Source organism: Aspergillus fijiensis (assembly GCF_003184825.1).
Source record: "Aspergillus fijiensis CBS 313.89 unplaced genomic scaffold BO72scaffold_22, whole genome shotgun sequence".
NCBI classification, from domain to species: domain Eukaryota; kingdom Fungi; phylum Ascomycota; class Eurotiomycetes; order Eurotiales; family Aspergillaceae; genus Aspergillus; species Aspergillus fijiensis.
Window position 1 is genome coordinate 393,839 of NW_024468998.1, and position 24,722 is coordinate 418,560.

At 54.9% G+C, this 24,722-nt stretch overlaps 11 protein-coding genes and 1 non-coding gene across 12 annotated transcripts; 8 read left to right on the plus strand and 4 right to left on the minus strand.

Annotated features, from left to right (window-relative positions):
• Positions 1–16: 16 nt before the first annotated feature.
• Positions 17–2,582, plus strand: BO72DRAFT_428805 (putative amino acid transporter; the record flags this gene model as incomplete). The annotated part of the gene is made up of 12 exons (XM_040943047.1): positions 17–227; positions 303–401; positions 488–552; positions 617–640; positions 694–728; positions 783–844; positions 906–1,070; positions 1,129–1,252; positions 1,309–1,485; positions 1,554–1,672; positions 1,769–1,954; positions 2,042–2,582. 12 exons carry the CDS (start codon positions 17–19, stop codon positions 2,431–2,433), a joined length of 1,659 nt encoding a protein of 552 aa, XP_040801527.1. The 3' UTR covers positions 2,434–2,582.
• Positions 2,583–3,045: 463 nt separating this feature from the next.
• BO72DRAFT_496185 (uncharacterized protein) lies at positions 3,046–3,645 on the minus strand (the record flags this gene model as incomplete). Its single annotated transcript, XM_040948607.1, has 2 exons — positions 3,046–3,493; positions 3,578–3,645. The coding sequence occupies 2 exons, from the start codon at positions 3,643–3,645 to the stop codon at positions 3,046–3,048; spliced, it is 516 nt and encodes a 171-aa protein (XP_040801528.1).
• A 49-nt stretch (positions 3,646–3,694) lies between these two features.
• On the minus strand, positions 3,695–4,129 carry BO72DRAFT_496186 (uncharacterized protein; the record flags this gene model as incomplete). Its single annotated transcript, XM_040948608.1, has 2 exons — positions 3,695–3,851; positions 3,921–4,129. The coding sequence occupies 2 exons, from the start codon at positions 4,127–4,129 to the stop codon at positions 3,695–3,697; spliced, it is 366 nt and encodes a 121-aa protein (XP_040801529.1).
• A 718-nt stretch (positions 4,130–4,847) lies between these two features.
• On the minus strand, positions 4,848–6,814 carry BO72DRAFT_486000 (Zn(II)2Cys6 transcription factor domain-containing protein). Its single transcript, XM_040947921.1, has 2 exons — positions 6,562–6,814; positions 4,848–6,505 (listed from the first exon to the last, which is right to left on the minus strand). Exons 1-2 carry the CDS (start codon positions 6,612–6,614, stop codon positions 4,933–4,935), a joined length of 1,626 nt encoding a protein of 541 aa, XP_040801530.1. The 5' UTR covers positions 6,615–6,814; the 3' UTR covers positions 4,848–4,932.
• Positions 6,815–7,285: 471 nt separating this feature from the next.
• On the plus strand, positions 7,286–9,057 carry BO72DRAFT_496188 (pepsin-like aspartic protease; the record flags this gene model as incomplete). The annotated part of the gene is made up of 6 exons (XM_040948609.1): positions 7,286–7,471; positions 7,523–7,708; positions 7,773–8,170; positions 8,234–8,547; positions 8,615–8,772; positions 9,007–9,057. The coding sequence occupies 6 exons, from the start codon at positions 7,286–7,288 to the stop codon at positions 9,055–9,057; spliced, it is 1,293 nt and encodes a 430-aa protein (XP_040801531.1).
• Positions 9,058–11,266: 2,209 nt separating this feature from the next.
• BO72DRAFT_377512 (glycoside hydrolase family 16 protein) lies at positions 11,267–12,760 on the plus strand (the record flags this gene model as incomplete). Its single annotated transcript, XM_040941264.1, has 3 exons — positions 11,267–11,646; positions 11,702–12,155; positions 12,212–12,760. The coding sequence occupies 3 exons, from the start codon at positions 11,267–11,269 to the stop codon at positions 12,758–12,760; spliced, it is 1,383 nt and encodes a 460-aa protein (XP_040801532.1).
• A 479-nt stretch (positions 12,761–13,239) lies between these two features.
• Positions 13,240–13,311, plus strand: BO72DRAFT_t134. Its single transcript has one exon. It is a non-coding gene; the product is annotated as a tRNA-Ala (tRNA).
• A 685-nt stretch (positions 13,312–13,996) lies between these two features.
• Positions 13,997–14,413, plus strand: BO72DRAFT_496190 (uncharacterized protein; the record flags this gene model as incomplete). The annotated part of the gene is made up of 2 exons (XM_040948610.1): positions 13,997–14,241; positions 14,401–14,413. The coding sequence occupies 2 exons, from the start codon at positions 13,997–13,999 to the stop codon at positions 14,411–14,413; spliced, it is 258 nt and encodes an 85-aa protein (XP_040801533.1).
• A 67-nt stretch (positions 14,414–14,480) lies between these two features.
• On the minus strand, positions 14,481–16,578 carry BO72DRAFT_428811 (GMC family oxidoreductase; the record flags this gene model as incomplete). The annotated part of the gene is made up of 5 exons (XM_040943048.1): positions 14,481–14,530; positions 14,607–15,108; positions 15,171–16,050; positions 16,118–16,147; positions 16,208–16,578. The coding sequence occupies 5 exons, from the start codon at positions 16,576–16,578 to the stop codon at positions 14,481–14,483; spliced, it is 1,833 nt and encodes a 610-aa protein (XP_040801534.1).
• A 1,838-nt stretch (positions 16,579–18,416) lies between these two features.
• BO72DRAFT_509392 (sterol desaturase family protein) lies at positions 18,417–19,733 on the plus strand. The gene has a single exon (XM_040949327.1). It carries the CDS (start codon positions 18,611–18,613, stop codon positions 19,658–19,660), a length of 1,050 nt encoding a protein of 349 aa, XP_040801535.1. The 5' UTR covers positions 18,417–18,610; the 3' UTR covers positions 19,661–19,733.
• A 1,580-nt stretch (positions 19,734–21,313) lies between these two features.
• On the plus strand, positions 21,314–22,653 carry BO72DRAFT_496193 (DUF453 domain protein; the record flags this gene model as incomplete). Its single annotated transcript, XM_040948611.1, has 2 exons — positions 21,314–21,766; positions 21,823–22,653. The coding sequence occupies 2 exons, from the start codon at positions 21,314–21,316 to the stop codon at positions 22,651–22,653; spliced, it is 1,284 nt and encodes a 427-aa protein (XP_040801536.1).
• Positions 22,654–22,933: 280 nt separating this feature from the next.
• BO72DRAFT_377539 (FAD-binding oxidoreductase) lies at positions 22,934–24,381 on the plus strand (the record flags this gene model as incomplete). Its single annotated transcript, XM_040941265.1, has 3 exons — positions 22,934–23,359; positions 23,421–23,544; positions 23,603–24,381. The coding sequence occupies 3 exons, from the start codon at positions 22,934–22,936 to the stop codon at positions 24,379–24,381; spliced, it is 1,329 nt and encodes a 442-aa protein (XP_040801537.1).
• Between the last annotated feature and the right edge of the window lie 341 nt (positions 24,382–24,722).

A 24,722-nucleotide genomic window follows, 5' to 3' on the forward strand; every position in this document is an offset into this window, starting at 1 on the left:
CATCCCCGCCCCCGTCATGCACGGCTCCGGCAACATCTACCTCGACTCCAGCATCTCCTTCGAAAATTACCTGTTCTGGGCCAAGCGCTCCCGCGAGTTCGAGAAGCACATCCGCACCGACAACCAGGGCTTTCAGCAGTTGTGGAATGTGATGCTGGGGCGCGCGTCCAAGGAGACGGCCTCGCCGGCCCCGCGGATTGTGGATTCGACGACCGAGAAGCAGAAGGGTCCCGTCGAGGGTGGGGTCGCTGTTGGGGATGAGAAGGCTGCGATGTCGGAGAAGGCGGATTCCGGGGACGGAGTTGGTAGCGGTGGTGAACGTGAGGGGAACGGCGATCAGTATGGCATTACCGAGACGGAGTGGGAGCTGGCGCAGCGGGCCGCGAGAACGGCGACTTGGGGTGAGTGGATGCTGTTTTTGGGGGGGTTGTGGTTGGGTTCCTGTGGAAGGCAGGTGAGGCTGACTTGACTGTCTCTGGGCGGGTAGGCTCGATCTTCTATCTGATTACCACCGATATCCTGGGTCCGACGAACGTGCCTTGGGCGATTAGTGTAAGCAATCTCCGGGAAAGGACGGAGGAGATGGCAGGCGCAGATATACTAACAGACTGTGCAGGAAATGGGCTATGGGCCTGGTTTTGTGAGTCGGCCACTGAACCTGAATCCCGACATCCGCTAACATAGGGCTGCCAGGCGCTGTATACGGTCTTCGGTATCATGGCATACTAGTGAGTTTTCGCTCCATATGCAATACTCTCGCCTCTTGACTAAACGCTCTGTAGTTCCGGAATGCAGCTGTGGAAGATCTTCAACGGTCTCGACTCAACCCGCTATCCCATGCGCAGTAAGTTATTCCGTTGGGACCAGAGAGAGGTATAAAGCGACTGGCTGACCGACTTTCCCAGACTACGGCGATGTTGCGTTCCGGATTTTCGGCCCCGTCGCTCGCATTGGCGTCAACATTCTTCAGAGCTTCCAGTTCTTCCTGAACGTGACCTTGCTCATTGTAAGCAACGGCCAGGGGTTGGGTCAAATGGCTGCCGGAGTACATGGCACGGGAAAACTATGCTGTGAGAATCCTCAACCCGAGCAAAGGATGTCGGCAGTGCTGACCTCTCATCCCCGCAGTCATCGTGTGTGAGGTCATCTTCATGCTCCTCGGCTTCATTCTAGGACAGATTCGGACCTTGCAGCGCCTGTCGTGGCTATCGAACCTGGCCATCTGGATGAACTTTACTGTGATTCTCATCACGTACGAGCACGGCCCCGTCCTCAAAATAGCAAGAACAGCGCTGACATGATGGCTAGTATGGGCGTGGTCTACGTATATCCCCCAACCGGCAGTGCCAATGAACCCATTCGGACCAGCGCCAACTGGCCGGCGGACGGCACCCTGTACACTCGGATGACGGCGGTGATGAACTGTGTCTTCGCCTACGGTGGCGCCACTCTCTTCAACGAGCTGATGGCTGAGATGCGGCGCCCGTAGGCCTTCCCCCATCTTCTTCTTTTTTTTTTTTGGCACCGTTGCAGAGTGCTGACAGTTTACATAGATTCGATTTCTGGAAGGGCTTCATCTGCGCCGAGGTCTTCATCTATGTGTGCTACCTCGTGGAGGGCATGGTCGTGTACAACGCGCAGGGACAGTTTACCTTCAACCCGGCTTACCAGGGTGAGTGCAACAAGCACAGACCCCCCGTTTCTACAGGATTAAGAGAGATATATATCTTCTTTTCCATGTCACGCTAACCAGGATCCTCCCCCCCAGGAATCCCCGACTCCGCTTACAGCTACCAAACCGGCTGTAACGCCCTCTCGCTCATCTCGGGCGTTATCGCAGCTCTGCTGTACGGCAACATCGGCATCAAAGTCTTCTACGCCTCGGTCCTGCGCGACGTCTTCCATTTCCCGCCGCTGGATCACCGCACCGGCAAACTGATCTGGATTGCTCTTGGTATGTGCCCCCAACCCCCAACCCCCCACCCCCCCGGTTCTTCCCTTGTCCAAGAATTTGTGATTGGAGATTGACGGAATCAAACAGTCCCGATCTACTGGTGCCTCGCCTGGATCGTCGCCGCCGCCATCCCGCAGATCAGCAACCTCACCTCCTTCGTCGGTGCTCTCTGCATCCTCCAGTTCTCCTATACCTTCCCGCCGATGCTCCTCGTCGGGTTCAACGTGCAGAAGGACGCTATCCTGCCCGAGGAGACCTTCGACCCCCACACGGGCGAGACCCGGCGCGTGGATTCCGGCTGGAAGCGCTGGGTTCGCGGGTACCGTCAGCAGTTCGCCCGGAATACCTTTGATGTGCTGTACTCGTTGGCCGCGTTGGGCACGGCCGGGCTGGGGCTCTGGGCGTCGATCGTGGCGATGGAGGCGGATTTCAAGAGCTCGGCGTTGACGCCGTTCACGTGCACGAACCCGGCGGGTTAGGGATGTTCTGTTTTGGACCCGGTCGTTGAAGAAAGGCATGGAGACGAGTGGAATGTATGGGCTGTATGTTATGCTAGATGCGGTATTGGCTTTGATTTAATGTGTATGGCTTCTTGGTTTATGAGCTTTTGACTTGAGTAAAATTCTCGTGCTTTGTATATATGTATAATTTAGAACGGTTGATGTTCCTTGGGACCTGGTCACAACAAAATGCTTGGTCTTCTTGTAGGAATTGGGTAAGGGCTCGCTTACGTATGGTCATTGCACTAGCAACCCGCGAAGGGCTACATGTGCTCACATAGAAGGGCGAGGATAGAGGGGGGGGGGGGGGGGGGGAAAGCCCCCATTTCAAGAGTCATCGCGAGTCTTGCACAACTTCGTACAACGATTCGATCCTGGCCTGTTTGGTAACAGATATGGCGAACCAACAATAACAGACACGTGGGTAAGAAATTGATCCAGGCTGGTCCGAGCAAACGAGATGCCAAAACACCACATCATCAGTCGCGCAGGTGCCCTACTCACAAAGCCGACGTTCAAATCTCAAGATACCAGGCTAGAGATTTCCTCCCCTTCTCCCCGATCCAACTACCGCCAGCCATACATAAAAGATCACGGACCCTCCCGTCCCCTTCCGAGCTGAAGAGCTTCGGTTCTCTTCAAGGTTCGAACAACCAAGGCGAACAGTAGCCGCCGGAACGTCATACCCCCCGTGCGCCCAGATTCGTCGAAGTACAGTCCTCGCACCGGTCGGTTGGTCTGAGGGAGCGGAAAACTAAGGGCGAACATGGCATACCAACCGAAGATCGCCACATGGCGGCAATGCTCTGAGTACTTGCGGGCCTGCTTGGAGGGCCACACGGCATTGCGCTCCAGCAGCGTCAGGTTGCTCTCGTCCAGTGCCTGGACCAGTTTTGCCTCGAGGGCCTGCTCGTTCACGGCAGCGACGGGCCTGGAATCCCCCTTGTGGACCACCTTGATGTTCTTGATTGCGAGCACGGCCAGCCGAGCGATCAATGCGCCTTGGGCGTCGCGCAGCGACCACTCCACGTCGAAGCGGCTGAGGCCAATGCATACCCGGCACTGCACGAGCTCCAAGGGCTAGGAATCTCGACTTACTTTGATTCCTACACTTTAAACCTACCGGTGGATGAAGACCGCTCGCGGGGCCGTGCGGATGATTCTGATGGAGCAGGTTTCGGGCGCCACCATGGCCGACACGCAACCGGGGGACTATTCGCAGGCCCCGATCGGCAAGCGATCATGAAGGAGAATCGTAGACCTCGAAAGCCGAATCTACGAGAAGAATCTTCTCGAGCCCCGGAATGTCATTGTCCGGTCGCCATCGGCTCGTGACAATGACGATAACGACGGCCAGCAGCAACCTCGCGTGGTATTCGTGGACCTGGCCCATGCGCCTTTCAATTGGCGGCGAGATGACCCCCTGGCGTTGACGCCGAATCGTTTTCTGGGGGAATACAACTCACCTCTCCTGCGCTGGAAGAACCCCCAGGCGCAAGGCGGTCCCCCTTTGAGGACTGGGTGGACTGGGATTGGGGATCCCTGGCTCACGGCGAAGTTTGCCCACACCGTGACCAGTATCACGCTGGAGGTGCGAGAGCGATGGGCCGACATTTGAAAAACTCGCCGCGATTTCGGTTCTTACGCGACCGGGGTAAGGTGCTTCTTCTCCCATGGCCACCCAACAAGAAAGTAGCTGGTGACAATCAGTCACAAGTACAACTGCACAAGAAGCTTCAAGGCTATCTTAGTTTCTAGCTACCTCCCACTATCCAGCTTTGTCCTAAAGGAAAGCTGATCCTAACTTGAGAGAAGTATTGTGTGTATGCGCACTCTGTGTAAAGATCAAAGTATATGGCGCAACTACAGCTGGCTAGGTAATTTCACCAATGGGTGCTCGGAGAGTTGGATTCTGGCTTGCCAGGCAGGGTACTGTACATGACACCAAGATCTCCCAGTTTACGAAGTGTTCCCTGATCTTCATTTCACCAGGTTGGCAGATGCGTACATTGATGGTATCAAGGACTTGAGGTAGTCTTACAGATATCTTCCGAAGAGGAAACCTTTGAACATCAGTATTTGTAGGGGGTTCAAGAACGAAGTTTTTGCTCTTCGGTTCTTTGTGTCTAGGTAACTATTCACATTCTGGAGTATCAGGGCCTAGGTTCTCATCTGCCATCTTTCCCTATTTTGCCTAACGTGGGTGGTATCGCACATATGGTGAACGTCGATAACAATCGCATGAAAGAACCCATCACTTTCTACAGTAAGATAGCATGAGGTCCAGGGTATCACAGACTGGGCTGTTCTTTCTGTATGCCCAACTACATGTTGACCTGTCAGCGCGAGTTGTTTATCTGACGACTATTCCCTCCCTCCCTCCCTCCATCTCTCTCCTATGGCACTGTTCTCATCTCATATCGAGTCCAACTCAGAGCACCCACCAAACACCCTAACGGAGCAGTCAACCATCCACTCTCACCACACAATCGTCTCCTCCATCAACCCAACCTCAGGCCCACTGCACCCCCCCACATACCGCAGGGTAGCCTTCCGCCCTTCCGCAAACTGCGGCGACGACGACCGCACGCGCGCTTCCAAGCTGATATCCGCAGGGTGATATGCAGCCATTCCCGGCTCCACGCCGGCCGCCTGTTCCTCGATCGCGACGACGCGGCACGCCACCCGGGCGGCGAGGTCGGAGTCCCACACCCCTTCGCGCCGACGACAGGTCTCGAGCAGCCGGAGGGCGTGGTGTCGGATCGTCGAGTTCCGGCAGCGGGTGGCGCAGATGTAGAGCGGGGTGAGGAAGCCCAGAGAGAGGGTGAAGGTGGGTTGGGCTGGAGCTGGGGGTGGTGGAGTTGGAAGAAGTGGCGGCGGTGCAGATCGGCGCGGGGGGGTTCTGCTGTCTTGGCGGGTGGTGGTAGGGGCTGACGGGACGGCAAGTGCGGTTACGTCGCCTGTGACGACCGATATCAGGGAGACGATGGATTGGAAGTCCGGGGTGAATCGGTCCCACGCCAGCTCGGACGGCGGCCACTCCATCCGGAAGTACATGCTGAACAGCAGCTTCCAGGCTTTGAGGATGGCGATGGAATGGGCGTGGGGAGATTCCGTGCGGGGGTCTGTCTGCCACCGATGCATGGGTTGGCGGTCGAAGTCGTGCATCCACGTTTTCAGGTCGGCGCGGACGCGGAACCACTCGGCCAGTAATTGCTGTTCGTGCGCAATACGTGCGGGGGAGTGGTCGTTGGGGATTGACTCGAATGCTTCGATTAGGGCGTCGATTTGCACAAACCGATAGTATAGTTGTCGAAAGATGCGTTGGTGGTCTCTCACGTCGAGTGGTAGCCCTATTTGAAGCGGGTTGGCATTGAGAGCAGGCGGCGACAGCTTGGGCTGCGAGTCAGGGTCCAGCCCTTCCATGCCCTCGATTTCGAGCACCTGGCTCTGGACGGCGTGGAAGAGCGAGGACACCGCTGCTGGAGCCCTCTCGAGAGAGCTAGGGGGAAGCGACTGTTGCTGCTGGAGAATTCGCAGCCCAGATAAGGCATGTTGGATGGCGGTCTTGTAGCGGCCTTGCAGACACTCGCAGCAGAAGAACAGGATACAGGCCAGGAGGACGGTGCTTTTGCTCTGCGGAGACGTCACCAGCTGTCGGATGGCCTTGTTGTAGTGGAGCAGAGTGAAGGTGGTGGCTTCTTCGCTTGAGAAGACAAAGGAGCGGTGCACGGAGCCCACCGCCATAGCCACGGATCGGATCACCGGCTCACTGGTGGTTGCCTGCAGCAGATACGAGCCCACCTCTGATCCTAGACCCGGTAAGGTATAGTGGTGGAAGAATTCCAGACTGCGATGCTCTTCGACATTCAGCTGCACTGCAGGTTGGATCTTCCGACCCGGCGGGATATGCTGGATGATCCGCAGGGAGCAGGGTTTCTGGGCCTGAGATTGGGACTGGGACCCATCCTGATAGCCGTCGCAGGTCCTTCCAGTGGACACGCACCGATTGCACTCGGGCCTTTGCTCGTCACATTTCACGCGACGAATCCTGTCGGGGTGAGTTGCGCTGTTGCCGGACGACCACCAGTAGAAACCCAGACTTACTTGCAGGTGATGCAGCCATTGCGGGACCTTGCAGCTTGGGGTCTCCCCGTCATGGCGCGTTCGGTCCGAGTTGCGGAGAATGGTTCATTCCTTGGTTCAATTGGTTGCTGTCCGCCTGCTGGGCTGTGTAGCTTGGGGAGACAGTCTGGAGGCAACCCTATGTTGGTTAGCGTATGCGAGGGCAGGCCGATGAGTGGATGCAGCAGGGGGGAAACATCAGACGGTCAGACCCGCCGACGTGGCCGCAAGCGACTTTAAAACTAGGTTAAAACCTATAGCCAAGTCAGGTAAGGAGCCTCAACTTACCTAGTGCAATCCTGCAACTAGTCGGGGTCGGGTTAGTCTACGCGAGCGGGCCAGTGATTGCTGCCATCGCCATCTCCACTCGCGTTTCATCCACGGGATTTGATTAGACGAGGCTGAGTAGGGCTCTCCTCCCTGTCGATATACCCGGTGCAGATCAACGCCCAAGCCTCAATCTAGATAGATTTGGACCCCAAATCTCCATATTGCTCCTCGTCTGCCATTCCTACATTGGGAGAAGTTGAGTGCGAGCTCAGCCTTGCGTACAGCACGAGCCATGCGAGATGGTGTATAAAGTCGAAGAGATGTTCGCAATTGTCGGAGAGGCTTCAGCTTCAGCTTCAGCTTCATGCACTCGACAGTTTTTCATTGCACCTTTCCAATAATCTCTTAATTCGGGGACTTTAATTCATAGTGCATAATGGCCCCTCCTCAGCATTGGTTAATCCTCACGGCCCTCGGGTCGTTGCCGTTGTGCCTGGCAAGTGCCCGGCCTTCAGCTCCTCGACACATTTCCTCGCACATCCCATTAGTACGGCGCACAGACCCGGCAGCCAAGTTGTTTCGTCGCGACAAATATGGCATCGAGACTGTCTCTGAGTCGGATGTAGGTCGGATCCCATTCACTCATGCGTACCCCGACTCACCTTAGTGGTAGGGCTTCTGGTTCGGGAGCTTTGATGTCGGCAGCTCCAAGAACCTCCATCTCCTGATTGACACGGGCTCCTCCGATGTGATCATCAACCCTGGATACTACAACGCGAGCTCTGCATCAGTCAACCTCAATCTTACGTTTGAGAACGGCTATGGAACGACCCAAAGCGATGGATCCGGGACGGGCTCGGTACGTGACGATTCCCGTGCTCATGTCAAAAGTGTATAGCTAAACGCCAGTTGTCTCGATTCAGGTAGCGGGGACCCTGTACAACGACACCATCACATACGGCAGCTTGACCATCGACCAGACGATCGGCTCCGCCAACGGCACGGCGCTGATCCCCGCTGATGGGATCGTGGGTTTTGCCGGAGTCGAAGTGGCTCAATTTCCCAACGGCGCGCCGCCCTTTTTCCACGCGCTCTGCCAGCAGGGTCAAGTCTCTTCGTGTCGCTTTGGCGTGGTCCTGGGCAGCAACTCGACTGGAACCCAGGTGCTGGGCGAGCTGGACACCTCCCTCTTTGAAGGCAACCTGACCACCACCTCCATCGTGCAGGAATGGGCCTTCTTTGCCGACGTGGCCGTCAACGACACCATCCTCACCAAGGATGTGCCTATCGAGCTCGACACCGGAACCGCCACGATCACCGGGTAAGTCGATGAGTCTCTGCTCCCAAACCTTTCATCGATGAGACGATGTTGATGTGTGAATAGTCCGGTCGAGGAAGTACTCGCCATCTTCGAGGCGACCAACATTCAAGCCGTCGTCCAGAACACCAGCGACGGAGTGACCGTCACGGGCTACTTCCCCTGCGACAGCCCTCCCACCGTGGGCTTCAGCATCCCCTCGCAGGCCAATGCCACCGCTGCCGTCACCGCGGACTCCGATCTGGTCAGCCACCAGAGCGCCATCTTCAACATCGCCGCCGACCAGTGGATCGCCGCCGACAACGGGGACAACAATTGCACGGCGGTGCTCTCGGGCGCGACCGTCGCTTCGTACCCGACCTTGTGGGTGGTCGGTCAACGTATGTTTTTCAGTCTCCTTTACCCTTTCTCCTTTCCGAAGAGGATCAGAAGGCTAATGTCTCGCAGCCTTCTTCCGGGGCTTGTACATCGATCACAATGTCGAGAATGCGACCGTGGGCTTGGCGGTCTCCAAGACGCAATCCGGCACGCAGACCTCCGCGTCTGCGACACCGAGCAGCGCGTCGTCGGTGGTTCCCAGTAGCGGTGCGGCACTGGGACAGTCGGTGAATGTTGCTATGCTTTCGCTTTCGGTTCTTCTCGCGTGGGCTATGCACTGAGCTATGGGTGAGGGTCTGCTACTGCATCTGTGTTAGTGTTGGAGTTGTTTTACGGCAATGTACAGTACATACATACCTCCTAATCATTTCTACCTCGCAATCTCATTATCAAAACCACCCGATTCTTGCATTCGTAGGCTGGACATTAGACTACTGGTGATGCTGAGATTTTACGAACAGGATCGAGTCTCGGGGAGATTCCGGACGGTGAGCCCTTTCGGCCAAGAATGAGAGTATAGCGGGAGTCGACCTTGTCCGATTCGGCTAAGTGTGTAGCTAAGTTGCGTAAGCCTCAGCCCTGCTTCTCCACTTCGTTTCTTGTGTCTTCCCCCATTCGTAATTTGGTATAGCTTGGCCCAACTTTCTTTCGGATTGCACAGGTCCTGAGTCACCGATTGGTTGGTTGTATCGGGGCGTCATGCCGAGGTTGTCATTTGCGGATGTCGCAGGGGCCGGGGCTTTCACGGGATTTAACAAGCAGCAGAACTGCAATCAATGTTGGGAAGGGTCTTCGGGTGCACTTGGAATGATTTCCCTTGTCGCGTTGCATGTCCCTCGTTCATAGCATCAATCCTGACAGTCGCGTCCTTTTCCTTTCCCTCCCCCGCAGAGTGTCCTCACCCACGGACGCATAATTCACTGGTGCAATATTTCAGCCTGCAAGGCACGAGCCCATAGGGCCAAGTGCGTGCAGAGCAGACAGTACTTGGCATGGGTCGACCATTCTCCCGTGGTGATCCGGACATAGAGAGCGAACAGATCCGCGAGGATGAAAGAATAGAACATCCACTGCATTTTGGGAGGGTGGTTTCAATCGCAAGGACGACTGGGAGTGGGGCAATGAACGAGAAGTGCCGGTGTGGAATCTGGTGATGAGGGAGTTGAGATTGAGATTGAGAATTGCTCTGGTGAGTATTGTGTCCTATTTATACCTCGATGAGGTGCGAAAGTGAGGACACATGAGGGATTTTCTAAAGCCTCGCTATTCTGTCATCCTCAATCGGCTGCGACGGTGCTTTGTTTGTGTTTGTGCTGCTAGGCTGTACCTGGATACAAGACTGCAAGACTGCGCTATTAAATTTAGCCGGCCAAGCAGCGTGAGATAGTAGCAGCACTTACTCCGTGGGTAGTTTGTCTTTACCTTTCAGGCGGTCGTTCATGTGGCTCCACTCCAGATAAGCGGTGCTGGCTTTAGACACTCGAGGACAGCTATGATGCTGCGCCTCATCGAAGTGCCTTGGTCATGATTGAGGTCATCGGGGTCCGATCATCGTGGTGACAGGCTTGCGGGGCCAGCAGTTCCTCGACCGGATCAAGCGGAGGCTCTGCGGTAGGGAGAGTGTCTGACCACGGTTGATCCTCCAGCGCTCAAGTCGGAGACCCGGCTATCTTGGATCAGCTCTCGACATGCTTGCCCGTGATTCCCTAACAGCTTGTGAATCTCATCCAACGCAGAAATTTTCAGTCTGACTGGCCTTCAGACTATCTTGGTGAGCTTGACGGAACGAGTCATTCAGACTCGTGAGTGTTAATATTCAGTTCGTGGCGACAACCAGGCCAAACTTCAAGAGACAGGTAAACAGACTCGAGAGGTGGTGGAGGGAACAAGTTGTACATCTTGTGCATCTTGTTGTGCGAGGAAGAGGCCGGTTACTGACTAAGCTCATTAAGATCACGTGGTGTCACTTCCAACTTACGCCATTTCGACCCGGGATCACCTGACACTTAATGAAACACTCCCCTTCCAAGGAGATAAGCCAATCTACCGCAACCACGGACGATGAATAAAATCCGGACAGGTGCATAATCTCGCTGCGGGCCTAGACTCCTTTCGGCGCCAAAGCGCCAAGAAGTGGGCCGTTGACGTGGAAAGCCTGATTCATGCATGCATCGGCGGCTTCATATCATCTTTCAGTCGGCCACCAGACCCTTTGCTCTACTGGACCCTGTAGAGCTCGATAACTCCATATCCGAACCCTTCGCGTCCCTTGGACCGCTACAATGACGATCGCACTCGCGACCAAAGGATAGAAGGGCATGGTACTCGACATCCATCGTAGGAATCATTTGGCTGGCACAGCCAGGTGCTTACGTATGCATTCGTCCTGGTGCCTCCCTCTCGTTGGCTTGGTCCCTCCATCCTGGAGGCCAGACACGTAAGCATGGCAGATCCGACGGTGTCACTGACTGCGGCCGAGCCCTATCAGTACGTACCCTTTTCCCTTGTCGCAGCGTTCGGCATGTACAAAGAGGGTCCGGGCCTGCTGCAGCGGACTGCCGAGGCGAGGGTGGGATTCCCTTTACTCTGTATTTGAGAGGGCTACGCGACCTTGATCGTGACTATTGGATATTCTCCACCAATTTCGGCGAACAATCTTGGACGATTGTACAGCACTCTCTCAAGTCCCGCCCGGTCAGATTGTCAATCCCCTGCACATCGATGGTGTACCGCAACCTGTCAAGTCAGGCCAGTGACTATCCCGACTACGAGCTCACGAATGTCCCTTACACCACCGGCACCAACACCGCAGCAGCCACCCATCCAGAAATAATGGAGAAGTCCACGAAGCCTACGGCAGCCGCAACGAAACCCTGGTACGATCCGCGCGGCTGGTCGTTACTCACCAAGTCGCTTGTTGCGGCCGGGGTGGTTGTCGCCATCGTGGCCCTCATCGTCGGTCTCGTGGAAGGCCTCAAATCCTCCTCGTATCCCGACTACTCCGCCCTGAGCTACACCCTGTCTCGCGAATACTCGGGGTCTTCCTTTTTCGACGAGTTTGACTATTATACCGCCACCGACCCGACGGATGGGTTTGTTCAGTGAGCACCTACATCCATTCTACACAGTACCTTGTCACTGACTCGGAGAATCTAGATATGTGGACTCCTCGACAGCCTCAGAGCTCAACCTGACCTACGCCTCCAGCTCCCGCGCCGTGCTGAGGGTCGACACCAGCACCTCGAACCAAACCAGCGGTCGCCGGTCAGTGCGCGTGACCTCGAAGGAGACGTACGAGAACGGACTCTTCATCTTCGACATCGTGCACACCCCGTACGGCTGCGCGACCTGGCCGGCGCTTTGGCTGACGGACCCGAACAACTGGCCGGAACACGGCGAGATCGACGTGCTCGAGTCCAACAACAAGGGCACGCACGGCAACGCAATGACCCTGCACACGACCAGCGGGTGCAAGATGAACGTCAAGCGCAAGGAAACCGGCTCCCCGACGTACACCAACTGCTTGAACACGGCGAACGACAACGCGGGGTGTGGCGTGACCGGCGGGAAAGCGACGTACGGGCAGGCATTCAACGAGAACGGGGGTGGGGTGAGCACAACCCCTACCCTAACCACATGATATACACATCTTAACGGCTGTGGCAGGTCTACGCGATGGAACTCCGCGACGCCGGCATCCGCGTGTGGATGTGGGCGCGCGACGAGATCCCCGACGACATCTCGAACTCCAGCAGCAGCCCCGACCCGTCCACCTGGGGCGAGGCGCTGGCGGATTTCCCCAGCACGAACTGCGACATCAGCTCGCACTTCACGAACCAGAGCATCATTGTGAACATCGATGTCTGTGGGGATCTCGCGGGGGCGTCGACCTATTACACCGACCTCTATGGGTGTCCGGATACGTGCACGCAGTGGGCGGCCGAGAACGGGGCCAACTTTACCAATGCCTACTGGGAGTTTAATAGTTTCAAGGTGTATCAGACTTCGTCGGGCGCGTCGACGACGGCGACGACTACCTCTTCTATGGCGGGGGCAACGTCTACGGCTGCTTCGGTGGGGACCACGTCTGCTGATGCGGCGTCGACGACAACACAGGCGCAGTCGCAGGGGCAGGGGGAGGGGGAGGGGGATTCCTCGTCGCAGCAGCAGCAGGGTCAACAGGGTCAACAGCAGCAGCAGCAGGGAGGACAATGATTGTGGGATTGATCTGGTGTTGCTCTCAGCGTATGCATTTTTTTCCCTTCGTATTTTTAGTAGCTTATACGCATTGGTAGCTTGTTGGAATAAGTTCATTGGGGCGCTTCCTTGTGATCTGGCGTAGCTTGTTCTGTTCTTGGGTCGGGAATGACTCAATTAAACCCGGTTGTTGTTTGTTTTTATTCGACGGTGATTCATAATTCTCGGTGAAGAGATTCACCTTTATATATACAGATGGACCATTATCCACTTATGAGCACCCTAACTTCCCACAGACAATCGAACGCACAAAAGAAAAAAGGGAAGACTAATTTATGACAATCCAGATATACACCAATAATATACCATAATATATGATCCTCTTTCCACCATCAAATGCATATAATGACAATGATGTCGAGAGCGGTCATTCTCATTGTTGTGTGCCATGTGTATTAAGGGTATAATGTCAAAAATTGCATCATCTTCCAACAGTTGGGGCTGTGGTTTAGTGGTATAATATTCCCTTAGCATGGGAGAGGTCCGGGGTTCGATTCCCCGCAGCTCCATCTTTTTGCTGTTTTTCTCCCCGGCCTTCTGTTACCCGTTTTTTGTTCCTTTGGTTACCAAGGTTTGTGTGCTTTTTGCCCGGTTATCGATAAGACACCATACCGCACCTATGTGCACAACCCGTGTGCAACCACAACTAAACCTTATATTCCAAACACATATAATGATGCGCAAGACTACTGACTTTGATCTACTTATACATAGTCAATATCATTCCAGGATTAGTTTATTCATCCATAGTTCTACTAGATGGTCAGAAGTATACGTGAAGATAGTATACCCCCAGCACACGCAACCCCCATACCACATTGACATCAAGATTGACCGATTGACGTCAACCCCTCTAGTTATCCATCCCACCACCACATCCACAATCAGACAGAATCCATACGCCTGTCATCCCATAACTAAGCTTTCAAGTCCTATCTCCTACCCCACCTGGCACTTATTCCAGCCCACTGGCTCCGGTCTACTCCGAAGGATAACAATTACCCTCCCATGACACAACATCCCCATCCACCCTTCCACAATATCGCATATAAACCCTACCCAAACATCACAGACCAGCCAGCCAGAAAACCAGAAGCATCCAATCCATCTCCACCCACACAATCATCTTACAGCCTCTAAAAAAACATCATAGCCAACCGCCTTGGAATTCAAGCACACAACGAACAAAAAAAAATGCCCTCCCAGCTCACAAACCGCGACTTCCAATCCGCAAAGAACGTCGAGCCCCTCGACGAACACAACACCCAGTCCGAGGAGGCAGCCACCCAGCCCTCCTTCTCCGGGCCGGGGGCCCACAGCTCGGCCGCGTCGACGACCAAGCCGCATGGCAACAAGGTCTTGAACAAGCTGGATCCACGGCTCGATAGTGATATGTTGGAGGGGCAGCAGGAAAGGGAGAGGCGGGAGGGGCCGCATGAGTAGGTGGTAGGAGTGGGGGATTCTTGGTAAGGTGTGCTCTGCATGCATACATGCAGGTATTACGCTGCAAGCAAAGGCTCGGACGGTATGATGAGGATTTGGTCTGAAGCGAGGATATATTTGTACTGTACTATATCACTAACATATTCACAATGAAGGTTAACCAACTAAGGTCTTTCAGCTTAGATTAAGAAAAGTAGATCTGCGAGCGAGATTAGCGCTGTGCTATAAGTCCCGATTAGGTCGAGCCGTCGATGATGGCCTGGGCGATCTTCTCCGCCAGCATGTCTATTTCCCATGGTCAGTAACCCATTCTGTAGATGGACCAAAGATGAAAAGGTTCTCCAAGGTAGGGAAGACTCACAAACGGTGGACTGGGGATGGCCCGGGGGCAAGAACGGGAAAGCGCTGGCATCGACAACCCGCACGCCCTGAACGCCGTACACGCGCGCCTCGTGGTCCACGACCGCCATCGCGTCGCTCGCCAGCCCCATCTTGCACGTACACGCGGCGTGCCACAGCGTCATGACGTTGTTCTTAATGAACTCGAGGATCTCCGCTTCCGTCTGCGTCTGCACGCCCGGGTTGTACTCCTGGCCGATCACCACGGGCGCCATCGCCTGGCTCTGGAAGGCCGCACGGATGCGCTTGAACATCGCCACCGCCACCTCCTGGTCGGCCTGCGTGTCCAGCCAGTTCGGATTGATGATGGGGAGGTCCGAGGTGTCGGCGGACTTGAGCGTCACATTGCCGCGCGAGGTCGGGGTGATGAGCACGCCCAGCATGGAGGCGTACTGGTAGCCATCGCGAGGCTGCGTCGTCAGGAGGTTGGAGAGGTTGCCGATATACCCGGCGCCGGAGATATACTGGTTGGGTTTAGGTTAGCATCGGCTTGAAGACTTCGATTTGGGACAGGAACAAGCCCTACCTCTGCTTCGGGCCAGTCACTGGGGAAGGTAGCGAGATCCTTCTCGGTCTGCTGGCTGAAGGCCGAGCGCAAACTGGCGGGGATCTTCTCCCAGGCGAGGTAGTCGGCGATGGGGTTGGTCAGGGGGCCTGATCTTGTGGTGACTATGTTAAGGAATTGGCCGACCAGTTCCAGCAGATTCAAGGCGATAGCTGTGAAGGTCTGCACCTTGACACGGTACGAGGGCGCAAAGAAAGGGTGGTCCCACATGTTCTGGCCAACACCGGGACGGTTCGCGACGACCGCAATGTTGTGCTGCTCCAGAATCTCCTGCGGTCCTACGCCCGAAACCATCAGAAGCTGAGGGGATTGGAAGGCACCAGCCGACACAATCACTTCTTTCTTCGCTTTGATGGTGGAGATGATTCCCAGCGCGCCCTTGACCTGCACACCGGTGGCCTTCTTGTTGCTGTCGAAGATGATCTTCTTGGCGAGCGTGTTCGAGTACGTGGTCAACGTGGAGGGTTTGATGGAGGTCAAGAAGGACGACTGGGAGCTACTCCGCGTCTCATCCTTGGGGTTGATGGTCGAGGAGCAGTACTGCCCGCCCATGAGAGAGCCGGTGTTGAAGTCCTGGGTCTGGTTGATACCGATGGCCTGCATGCCAAGGTCCATCCAAGTCGAGAACGGCATCGCGTAGTTCGCGTAGGACACCTGCAGCGGTCCTCCGCTCGATTCGAACGCACTGCTGTGATACTCGGTCGTGGCATTCTTGAACCGAAGCTCGGTGTTGGGGGGCGTGAAGGCCACGCTGCGCTTGTAGTAGGGCAGCACTTGGTCGAACTCATAGCTGCTGTCGTTGACGGTAGTGGCCCATTCGTGCATGGATTCGCGCGTCGGCCTGGTAATCCCGCATCGGTCAGTTACATGGTCTCCAAGGTTATCATCCGAGTTGCACTGGGACCAACCGTTGATAAATCATGAAGTTCATCGCCGACCTGCCACATTATCTGTCAGCACAAGTGCATCCGCACATTGAATACCAGCGCATCACATACGATCCACCCAAGCACTTCCCCCGAGCGTAGTGGATCGACCGTCCGTTGGCGCCGGGCTGGTTCTCCGCGACAAACCCCCAGTCGTGGAGGGCGACGGTCTTGGGGTCGGAGCCGACAGGGAGCACATCGGCTGCGGGCACGGCGGCCACCGATTCCAGCTCGTAAAGGCCTCCGGCCTCCACCAAGGCGACCTTGAATTTCTGCTGTGCCAGACGCGTGGCGATGACATTGCCTCCCGTGCCGCCGCCGACGACCACGTAGTCAAATTCAGTATCGAAGAGGCCGCGCTCCTGGTGGCCAGTGGGCGAAGCAGCGGTCCCCGGGACCAGCCATTGTAAAGCGAGCGACGCAAGGAAGACGTGACCTATCATCGGGACTGTAAAGGAGTGTGGGTGCCAGAAAAGCCAGAAAGGTTAAGGATCAAGGAGTGGACTAAGGATAGAACAGGGTATCGGAAGCAAAAGCAAAAAGAGTGTCGGTTGAGCAGGGAGACTGCGGAAGGAGAGCTGCAGCAGGCGTTTATGAGCCATGCTCGACCAGCACGGGGACTTCTCAAGTATGGCAAGACCGAGGAATCAGGATCGTGGCTGCCCAGAATCTAAGCTACATTGTGGATCAGTCAAGCTGGAAAAGCGATCGATCTATACGGTTGATTGGATTCTGAATGGTGCATTCTTAAAGAGCCCCATACCCGTATCTCCAGAAGCTGAGCTGCAAGCGAGCGCCAAGTGGAAATTCTGCCAGGGATTAGGAATTAGTTTCTCTCCGACGAGGGCATCCTGGCACCGAGAATCGCGATCCGGCCCATATTGAGACCGTTCCTGCTGGCTGGACCATCCGATTGACTCGGGATCGCAGGGTCGTGCATCATAGCCCTGAAGGTTGTGGGGAATGCGCTCTGGCCTCGGAGCATAAGAGCAAGATCAGGAACTGTACTCCGTGCGCCCCTTTTCGCGTGGGGACTGAAATCCACGGACCGACAAGAAGAATCTGAGGTTTGTGATCAACAGGCACGGTGGCTTAGGCTGAAACCACCGGACGGTCGCGATCACAAGCGAAGTGGGGATTGAGGGCTGGAGATCGCAAATATCGGGCGGGCGCAAAATTGGGTGGTTTGGAGCTCTGGGACCTCCCGAAACATTAACTCATAAATAGAAACACTGCGAACTGCTGCTCGTGTTGGTACCCCTCTGCACAAAGTCAATGCTTGCCAGAAATCCACTGATGTATCATCGAAAGACGCTCTACTCTATACACAGTACAAATAATCGGTTTTGTGTGATTGATTGTGATATATGGACTTGCCGCGTAGTTCCGATGCAAGCGCCCTGAAGGAAATTAATTGTTGGGGAAAAACAAGGCACCAGGTGGACCCAGTGGGATCAACCCCGCAAATCCTTCAGTCAGCCCATGTTCTTGGACAGGTTCAGTATATAAAGCCAGGACAAATCGCCCTCCTGGCTTGCCAGGAAATCGAGACTGGCAATTTTTGAGTCAATGTAGGGTTGGGGAGGGAGACAGAGGGGGGAATGATGACTAAACAAACACCTTTTGCTCTGCACCATCGCCCAAAAGGGTAATGGTTGCGAGAAGCCCTGCATTGCCTTTTTCAGTCTTGGCTTCAGCCTGCCCAGTGAGCTTGTTCATGCGTTTTCATCATGTGCTACCTGCTTCCATCTGTTAGGTCCATACATCTACTTATGGCTGTCCTGAAGATATTTAGGCATCAATCAAAATTCAGAGTGTTGGTGAATGGTGACACTTCCTAGGTCGGGGGGAACCCTTACTCCCAACCACAGAAGTACAGTATAGTTGTTGTGTATGGACAGTACCTGCGTATACTTGGGTAGAAGAATAACATGAGAGATCATCAGAGATCATCAATGACAATATATCACAATTATACCTCTGGGACTGAAGCATGACCTAGATGAAGAAGACTGCGGCCTACAAGCTCAAAGAGACACCCTACATCATCTCTTCTCAACCACCGAGGTATCATCCGTCCCCAACGAAAGAAAATCTGCAAACCTTACAGCACGTGCCCCCGGAGTCTCTAACAGCCTAATTGTCTGTTGAGCCGCCGTGGCCAACAACGGCCCTCCGGTTCGAAGGGATCTGCAGAGCCGCGGTGATTGTCCCCTCATCAAGCCGCCAGCCGAACCCTCCTCTGCCACCACATGAACCCAAACGCCGTTTGTCACATGCTGAACAGCCGAGTTTGTCAAGGGAAACTGAAGACTTTGCCTCTTCGCTGTGGTGGGCGGCAAGGATGAACCCTACCTATATAGTTGCCCCTCCAGCCATCCGCCATGGCCGCCACCAGACCAAGCCATCAGCCGACCCCAGGCACCCCTCATCACTCTCGAGAACTTCATCAACAACCAGAACATCAACACCACTATGAGCAGCACACATCCAAATCCTAAGGACTCGATGAAGTCCACCTGGCGCCAGCTGGACCGCGACCAGTGGAGATTCCCTCACTGGATGGTCGAGATGCTTGGCATCCACCACATCAACCTGGACCAGGACGTCCCCATCCACTCCAAGGAGGACAAGATGCCCTACATCGGCGAATTCTCGCTGCACCGCTGGATCCTCTGGCACTCGGTGCTTCCCCTCCTCGTCCACCAGCTGTATGTCTCCTACACCGGCCGGCCCATGGGCCTCATCGCCGCCTTCTTATTCTACAGTCTCGCCTTCAAGCTGATTGCCATCCACGAACTGCACGTCCTCCGCCGGCTAGGCCACAAGGTCGGCTTCTTCGACGGCGACCAGCACGCGCGCGACGGGGTGCCCGACGTGGGGATCAGCAAAGTCGTGCAGTCGCTCATGTCCACCTCGACCTTCCGGCCGGTCATGACCGTCTTCTTCAGCTACCGGCCCAGTCAGCCCCCGTCGCAGATCAGCTGGGCCTGGCTCATCCTGGAGATCGGGCTGTACGGCATCGTCCTCGACTTCTGGTTCTACTGGTACCACCGCGTGATGCACGACTTCGAGGGGCTCTGGAAGTACCACCGCACGCACCACCTCACCAAGCACCCGAACCCGCTGCTGTCGCTCTACGCCGACACGGAGCAGGAGATCTTCGACATCGCGGGCATCCCGCTGCTGGCGTACTTCTCGCTCAAGCTGATGGGGCTCCCCATGGGGTTCTATGAGTGGTGGATCTGCCATCAGTATGTCATGTTCGCCGAGTTGGCGGGACACAGCGGGCTGCGCGTCTGGACGACCCCGCCCTCGACCTTGGGCTGGCTGCTGAGGCTCACGGGGACCGAGCTGGTCATCGAGGACCATGATCTCCACCACCGCAAGGGCTGGAAGCAGAGTTCGAACTACGGCAAGCAGACTCGGCTGTGGGATCGGTTGTTCGGGACCTGCCGCGAGCGGATCGAGTGCCGACCGGAGAATGTGGATTGGAATACGGAGGTTAAGATGCCGATGTTCTAGGGTGGGTTTGAATTTTTGGGAGTGGTTCGATGGCTGCTGGTTTCGGCTGATGTGTGCACGGTGAGGCTTGACGCTCAGTTGGTGTATCTGGATTTTGTGAATCTGGTTTTTATGATAGATGTCTGTATACTGTAATGCTTAATGGTATGGTTGTGAACATGTGACAGTTTTCCTGGATCGTTTACATACCCTTGGTTTATCTCCGAGGCGCTGCGATGCGCTGCAGTGCGCTGCCCTGGATTGAACTTGCTCCAAGGGTTGAGAATTCACGAAGTCCACGCCATTGTCATTCATCAATCTTCAACCTGATACGATAGGGCTTCTTCTGTCTGTCCATGCAGTGTATGTAGAAAGCAAAAGCAAAAACATACAACAGAAGGGATTCGCTGGTGGTCACCCACCCAACTACTAACCTCCCGGCGTGTGGCTTAAGTACGGCTGAGCGGACGGGAAGCCCTGTTTTCCACACCCTGTGGTCGTATGTGCTTGAAAGAAGCTTGAAACAATTTATACGGGGCATTTGTTTACGAAACTAGATGAAACAGTAGCTTTGTCCCACGGCGGCGAATTGAGGAGCATGAGAGTAGAGTGGTGGAATCCGGCCCGCGGGAAGGGCCTATTTACACCCACGGTGTTGAACCCTATAAACTGCTGTCCTGGGTTCTGCTGCAGCAGTGGTTTGCATATTCATTCATCACTATGAACTCCGAGAAAACGGCAAACACATTCTTTCAGCTGGAAGGATCACCTGGTCGAGAGACTGTGTTTCAGGTCCATGCTGGGATGCATGGACTGACAGGAAGACGGCGAGTGATGGAGCATGAGCAGGGCCTAGAAGCTGCCGTGCGTACCATCTTGCTGCTTATGAATGTTTGCTCATGCTCCTCCGGAAATTACAAAGGCTGCATTGGGAATTGAACGATCTATCTCGCTTGTATTCACCTACTGCAGAGAGGTATATTGTGGTTGCCTAAGCACATACATGCTTGGCACGGCCTGGCCATGAGCATGGCAAGTCGTGCTTATAGGGCTGATTGGCTCTTCATGATCGATCCTCAATTCCCCGAAAACTGTATCTAGGTTGGCAAATAAAATCTCCCAGGCGCGTTGGAAATCAAACCGAAGACTGCACGTGACTATGTATAAGGCAAGAAACGCCCACCTCTCGCTCTCTCTCTCTTTCTCTCTCTCCCTCCCCCCTCCTCTATTCACCTTTACTTCCATTCTTCCGGACGGGAACAACTTCAATGCAGGTTTGCAATGGTCGCCTCCACGAAAGCAGCGTCAAGTTGTTTTCCGCATTCACATAACCGGCGAATTGGCTGGGTGGATGCAGCAACGTGCTGGCTGGCCCGTCTTGACGCGGAGTTGCCGCTGCCAATTTCAATTCGAGCTGAGGCGGGCTGCCGACAGAGGGTGAGCAATGTTCTTCCAGCTGAACAAGGGAGGGATGGGATGTTAATCATCTTGTGTGCCTGCACCGGGGCCCGTATATATCTGGGATCGGGATATGGGGAGAGGGAAAGGGCAAGCAGAGCAAGACTTTTCGTCTGGTTCGTGATCAACAAAAGAAACCCCATTGTGCATCGTTTTCATCTTCTTCTCTTGTTCTCATTCACTCATTCTGTTCTCCTGCTACCTGCGCTCTTCCCGATGTTGCCCCCAACCCAAAGATTGACGCAGGAAGGCGCCATTCCGGCCGTTTGGATGCGATCTGGGACGTCCAAGGGATTATTTCTGCATCGCGAGCATCTCCCCGCGGATGAATCGAAGTGGGAACCCATTCTCCTCGCTCTCATGGGCTCGAAGGGGGCTCACTCTGGGGAGAGTGCGCCACAGACCGACGGCCTTGGCGGGGGCACGTCCACGACGTCCAAAGTGGCCATCGTGGGGCGGGTCTCTCGGCCCGGCATCGACTTGGAGTACAGCTTCGTCCAGGTGGATTTCAAAGCTGGTCGAGTGGACCGCTCAGGGACGTGTGGGAATATGATGGCTGGCGTGGGACCGTTTGCGTGGGATCAGAATCTGCTCGCTCCTTCATCGGGGTGGTCATCTTCCTTATCATCAGTAGCAGTGGATAAGGAAGATGATAAGATCGACCCAATGGTATGTTGTGAGTCCTTACAAACAGCGCTTGACTTCTCACCCATCTTGTTTCCCAGATCAATATCCAGGTCCTCGATACCAATACCGGCCAAGTCTTTCGTCTCACCATGCCCAATCCACACTACCACCACCAGCACCCGAACTCACCTTCCATCTCTCTCTCAACCTGGGACGCGATCAAGGTGACCATGGTGCAGCCGGGTGGTCAAATGACGGGGGCACTGTTTCCCAAGAAGGAGAGCAGCAGTAGCAGTAGCGAAGAACGCACCACCTTGCTGGAGATTCCCTGTGGCTGGACGGGCCAGCTCCTCCGCGTCCGGGCCACGTTGATCGACTGTGGTAATCCGTTTGTGCTGGTGGCAGCGGCCGACATGCCCGCGCAATACCACCAGGAACAGCAGGATTCGCTGTTCAGCGACGCGGCTCGCCTCACGGTGGAAACGCTGCGTCGGGCTGGCTCCCTTCGTCTTGGGCTGGCGACCAGCTGGGACGCGGCGGCCCGCCAGAGGACAGTTCCTAAGATCGCAGTGGTAGCATCAGCTACAGCTGCAAGTGCCTCCATAGATGCGACGGTGACGGCTTATAGTTTGGGCGACTTGCATCCGACGATTCAACTCACGGGTGCAGTCGCATTGGCGGCCGCGCTGAGTGTGCCGGGGACTGTGCTTGCCGCTGATACAACAGCCAAGGGGGGCAATGGACTTCGTACCTCCTTCTACACGTCTTCCACCTCCCGAACCTGGCGCATTGCCCACCCTCGAGGCACGGTGAAGGTCGAGACTGTTTCATCGCGGAAGGCGGACGGATCCGACTGCATTGAGAGTGCATCGGTGATGCGGACGGCGCGGAAACTATTCGAGGGACAGGCCTTCTACTCTCTGAGATAGTGAAGCACATGATGACTAGATTACTATGAAAGAGACTGAAGAGTGATTTCAATCCTGCAAGGATGTCGTAATCTTGAACTGCTTAAAAGACGTGTAATCAAGGATTATGGTAGCCGAGAAACCGTATATGTGGACCATTCACATGAGCTCTGGTGTTTCTAATCAGTTCCATGTACAGTACGCCTGCGTAACGAGTCTTTGAGTTACGGCTCTTGGTATATATACCGGCCTCGAATGCTTTTGTCTAACTAGAGACATCATCTCTACTACCGAACCAGCCATGGATATCATCTGGCGGGACACTTGTTCCGCCGCGCTGTACGAGGGGGCCTGTTTGGCACGGGTCTTCAACTCTCGCCGCCCTGACCAGCATCCAGCGGCTATTGTGCGTGCTAGAACAGAGTCCGACATCATCGAAGCAGTTCAGCTAGTGCGCAATTCGAACCTGCAGATCACTGTCCGCTCTGGCGGTCACTCATTCCCGGCTTGGAGCCTTCGCGAGAATTCTCTCCTGATCGACCTTGGCGACTACCGTGAAGTCGAGGTTGATGCAGAAAGAAAAGAAGCCTGGATATCTTCTGGGATGAAAAGTGACATAGACTTGCAGTTGATGAAGGACCATGGACTGATGCTGGGTGCGGGTCATCACCCCGGTGTTGGAATCGGGGGTTACTTGCTCCAGGGAGGGCTATCCTGGAATTGCAGGGTAGGTCTTTCAATCTCCTCTACCAATTGTTTAATGAGGGCTTATGCCTGACGAGGCCTAGAACTGGGGTTGGGCTTGTGAGAGGGTCAGGGCTGTTGATGTGGTCACGGCAGATGGGAGTCTGGTCCGTTGCTCTGCGGAAGAGAACAGGGACTTGTTCTGGGCTGCGCGGGGAGCTGGGCCTTGTAAGTGTTTCTGATTGCAGAGTTTCCAACTAGCTCAGACCTGATAAGGATGCACCAGATTTCCCCGGCATTGCCACCCGGTTTCTTGTGCAGCTTCTCCCTGCACCCATGGTCTTCCGTTCGTCCGGGTACATATATCCCAAAAATAGGTATACAGAGGCCTTTAATTGGATCCTTGCTCTCACACCTGCTTTTGACAAAGACACGGAAATCGTGGCCGTCTGCCGATATCCTGACGGTATCGACGAGACCTGCTTTACAGTGTACTTTATCACAATGAAGGACAGTGTGGACGCGGCTTGGAGCGCCTTGCTGCCCGCACAACAAACCCGTCCGGAGGGCACAATTCAAGAGTGGTTCTGTCGAGAGGATAGCCTCGAGCAGGAATACGCGAACGAAGTTAGCGCTTACCCGGGAGATCGTCGCTGGGTGGTGGATAATGCCTTCATCGAGAACGAGGCAGATTTGGCTGCTGTGCTGGAGCAGATCTGTCTGTCACTGCCAGACAGGCGGTTTGTTGTGCTTTGGTATCCGCTGGCCCCGCAGAGTCGTCGTCGATTGTCAGACATGGCTTTCAGTCTGCAATCGGATCACTACGTTGGTACATACGCCATTTACGAGAGCGAAAGCGATGATGAAAGGTGCCGTTCGTGGATCCAAGACACAGCAGAAAAGCTGGAGCCATTTCGTGTCGGCTCTTTCTCCGGCGAAGCCGACTTTCAAGCTCGGGTTGTTAAATGCTGGGCCGACAAGGAGTTCGAAAGATTGACTCAAGTACGACAAAGAAGGGACCCTGAGGGACGCTTCTGTGGACCATTGGCCGGCGTGGATGCGTAAGGATAGGTTGGTAGTACTATTGATAGTCCTCTGTGCGTCATAATTCAGCAATAGCCAGAGTCATACAAATTAGCACAAAAAGTATACTTCTATACGAGCAGAGAGGGTTTGGGCCAAAGCTTAATCATAACTTGCAGGGTAAGATATAAAGACATCCTTCTACCAAAAGGTTTGCTTAGACTCAACAGCACAAAGATTCCTAGTGATCAATGCTCCTGTCTTGACTTGACGTGACTTTCTAAAATTGAAATACATCTGCCTACGATCATCCCAAAATGAAGCTCTGCAGCACAGGCTTGATGTTTATCTCGATCTTGTTCACAGCGAGCCATGCTGCACCT

Bases quoted from the DNA above. Each gene is read 5' to 3' on its own strand.
- BO72DRAFT_486000 (XM_040947921.1), bottom strand. From the start codon at position 6,614: ATGACGGGGAGACCCCAAGCTGCAAGGTCCCGCAATGGCTGCATCACC. The intron at 6,506-6,561 runs GTAAGTCTGGGT...TCACCCCGACAG, and splicing joins AATGGCTGCATCACCTGCAA to GATTCGTCGCGTGAAATGTG.
- BO72DRAFT_509392 (XM_040949327.1), top strand. From the start codon at position 18,611: ATGAGCAGCACACATCCAAATCCTAAGGACTCGATGAAGTCCACCTGG.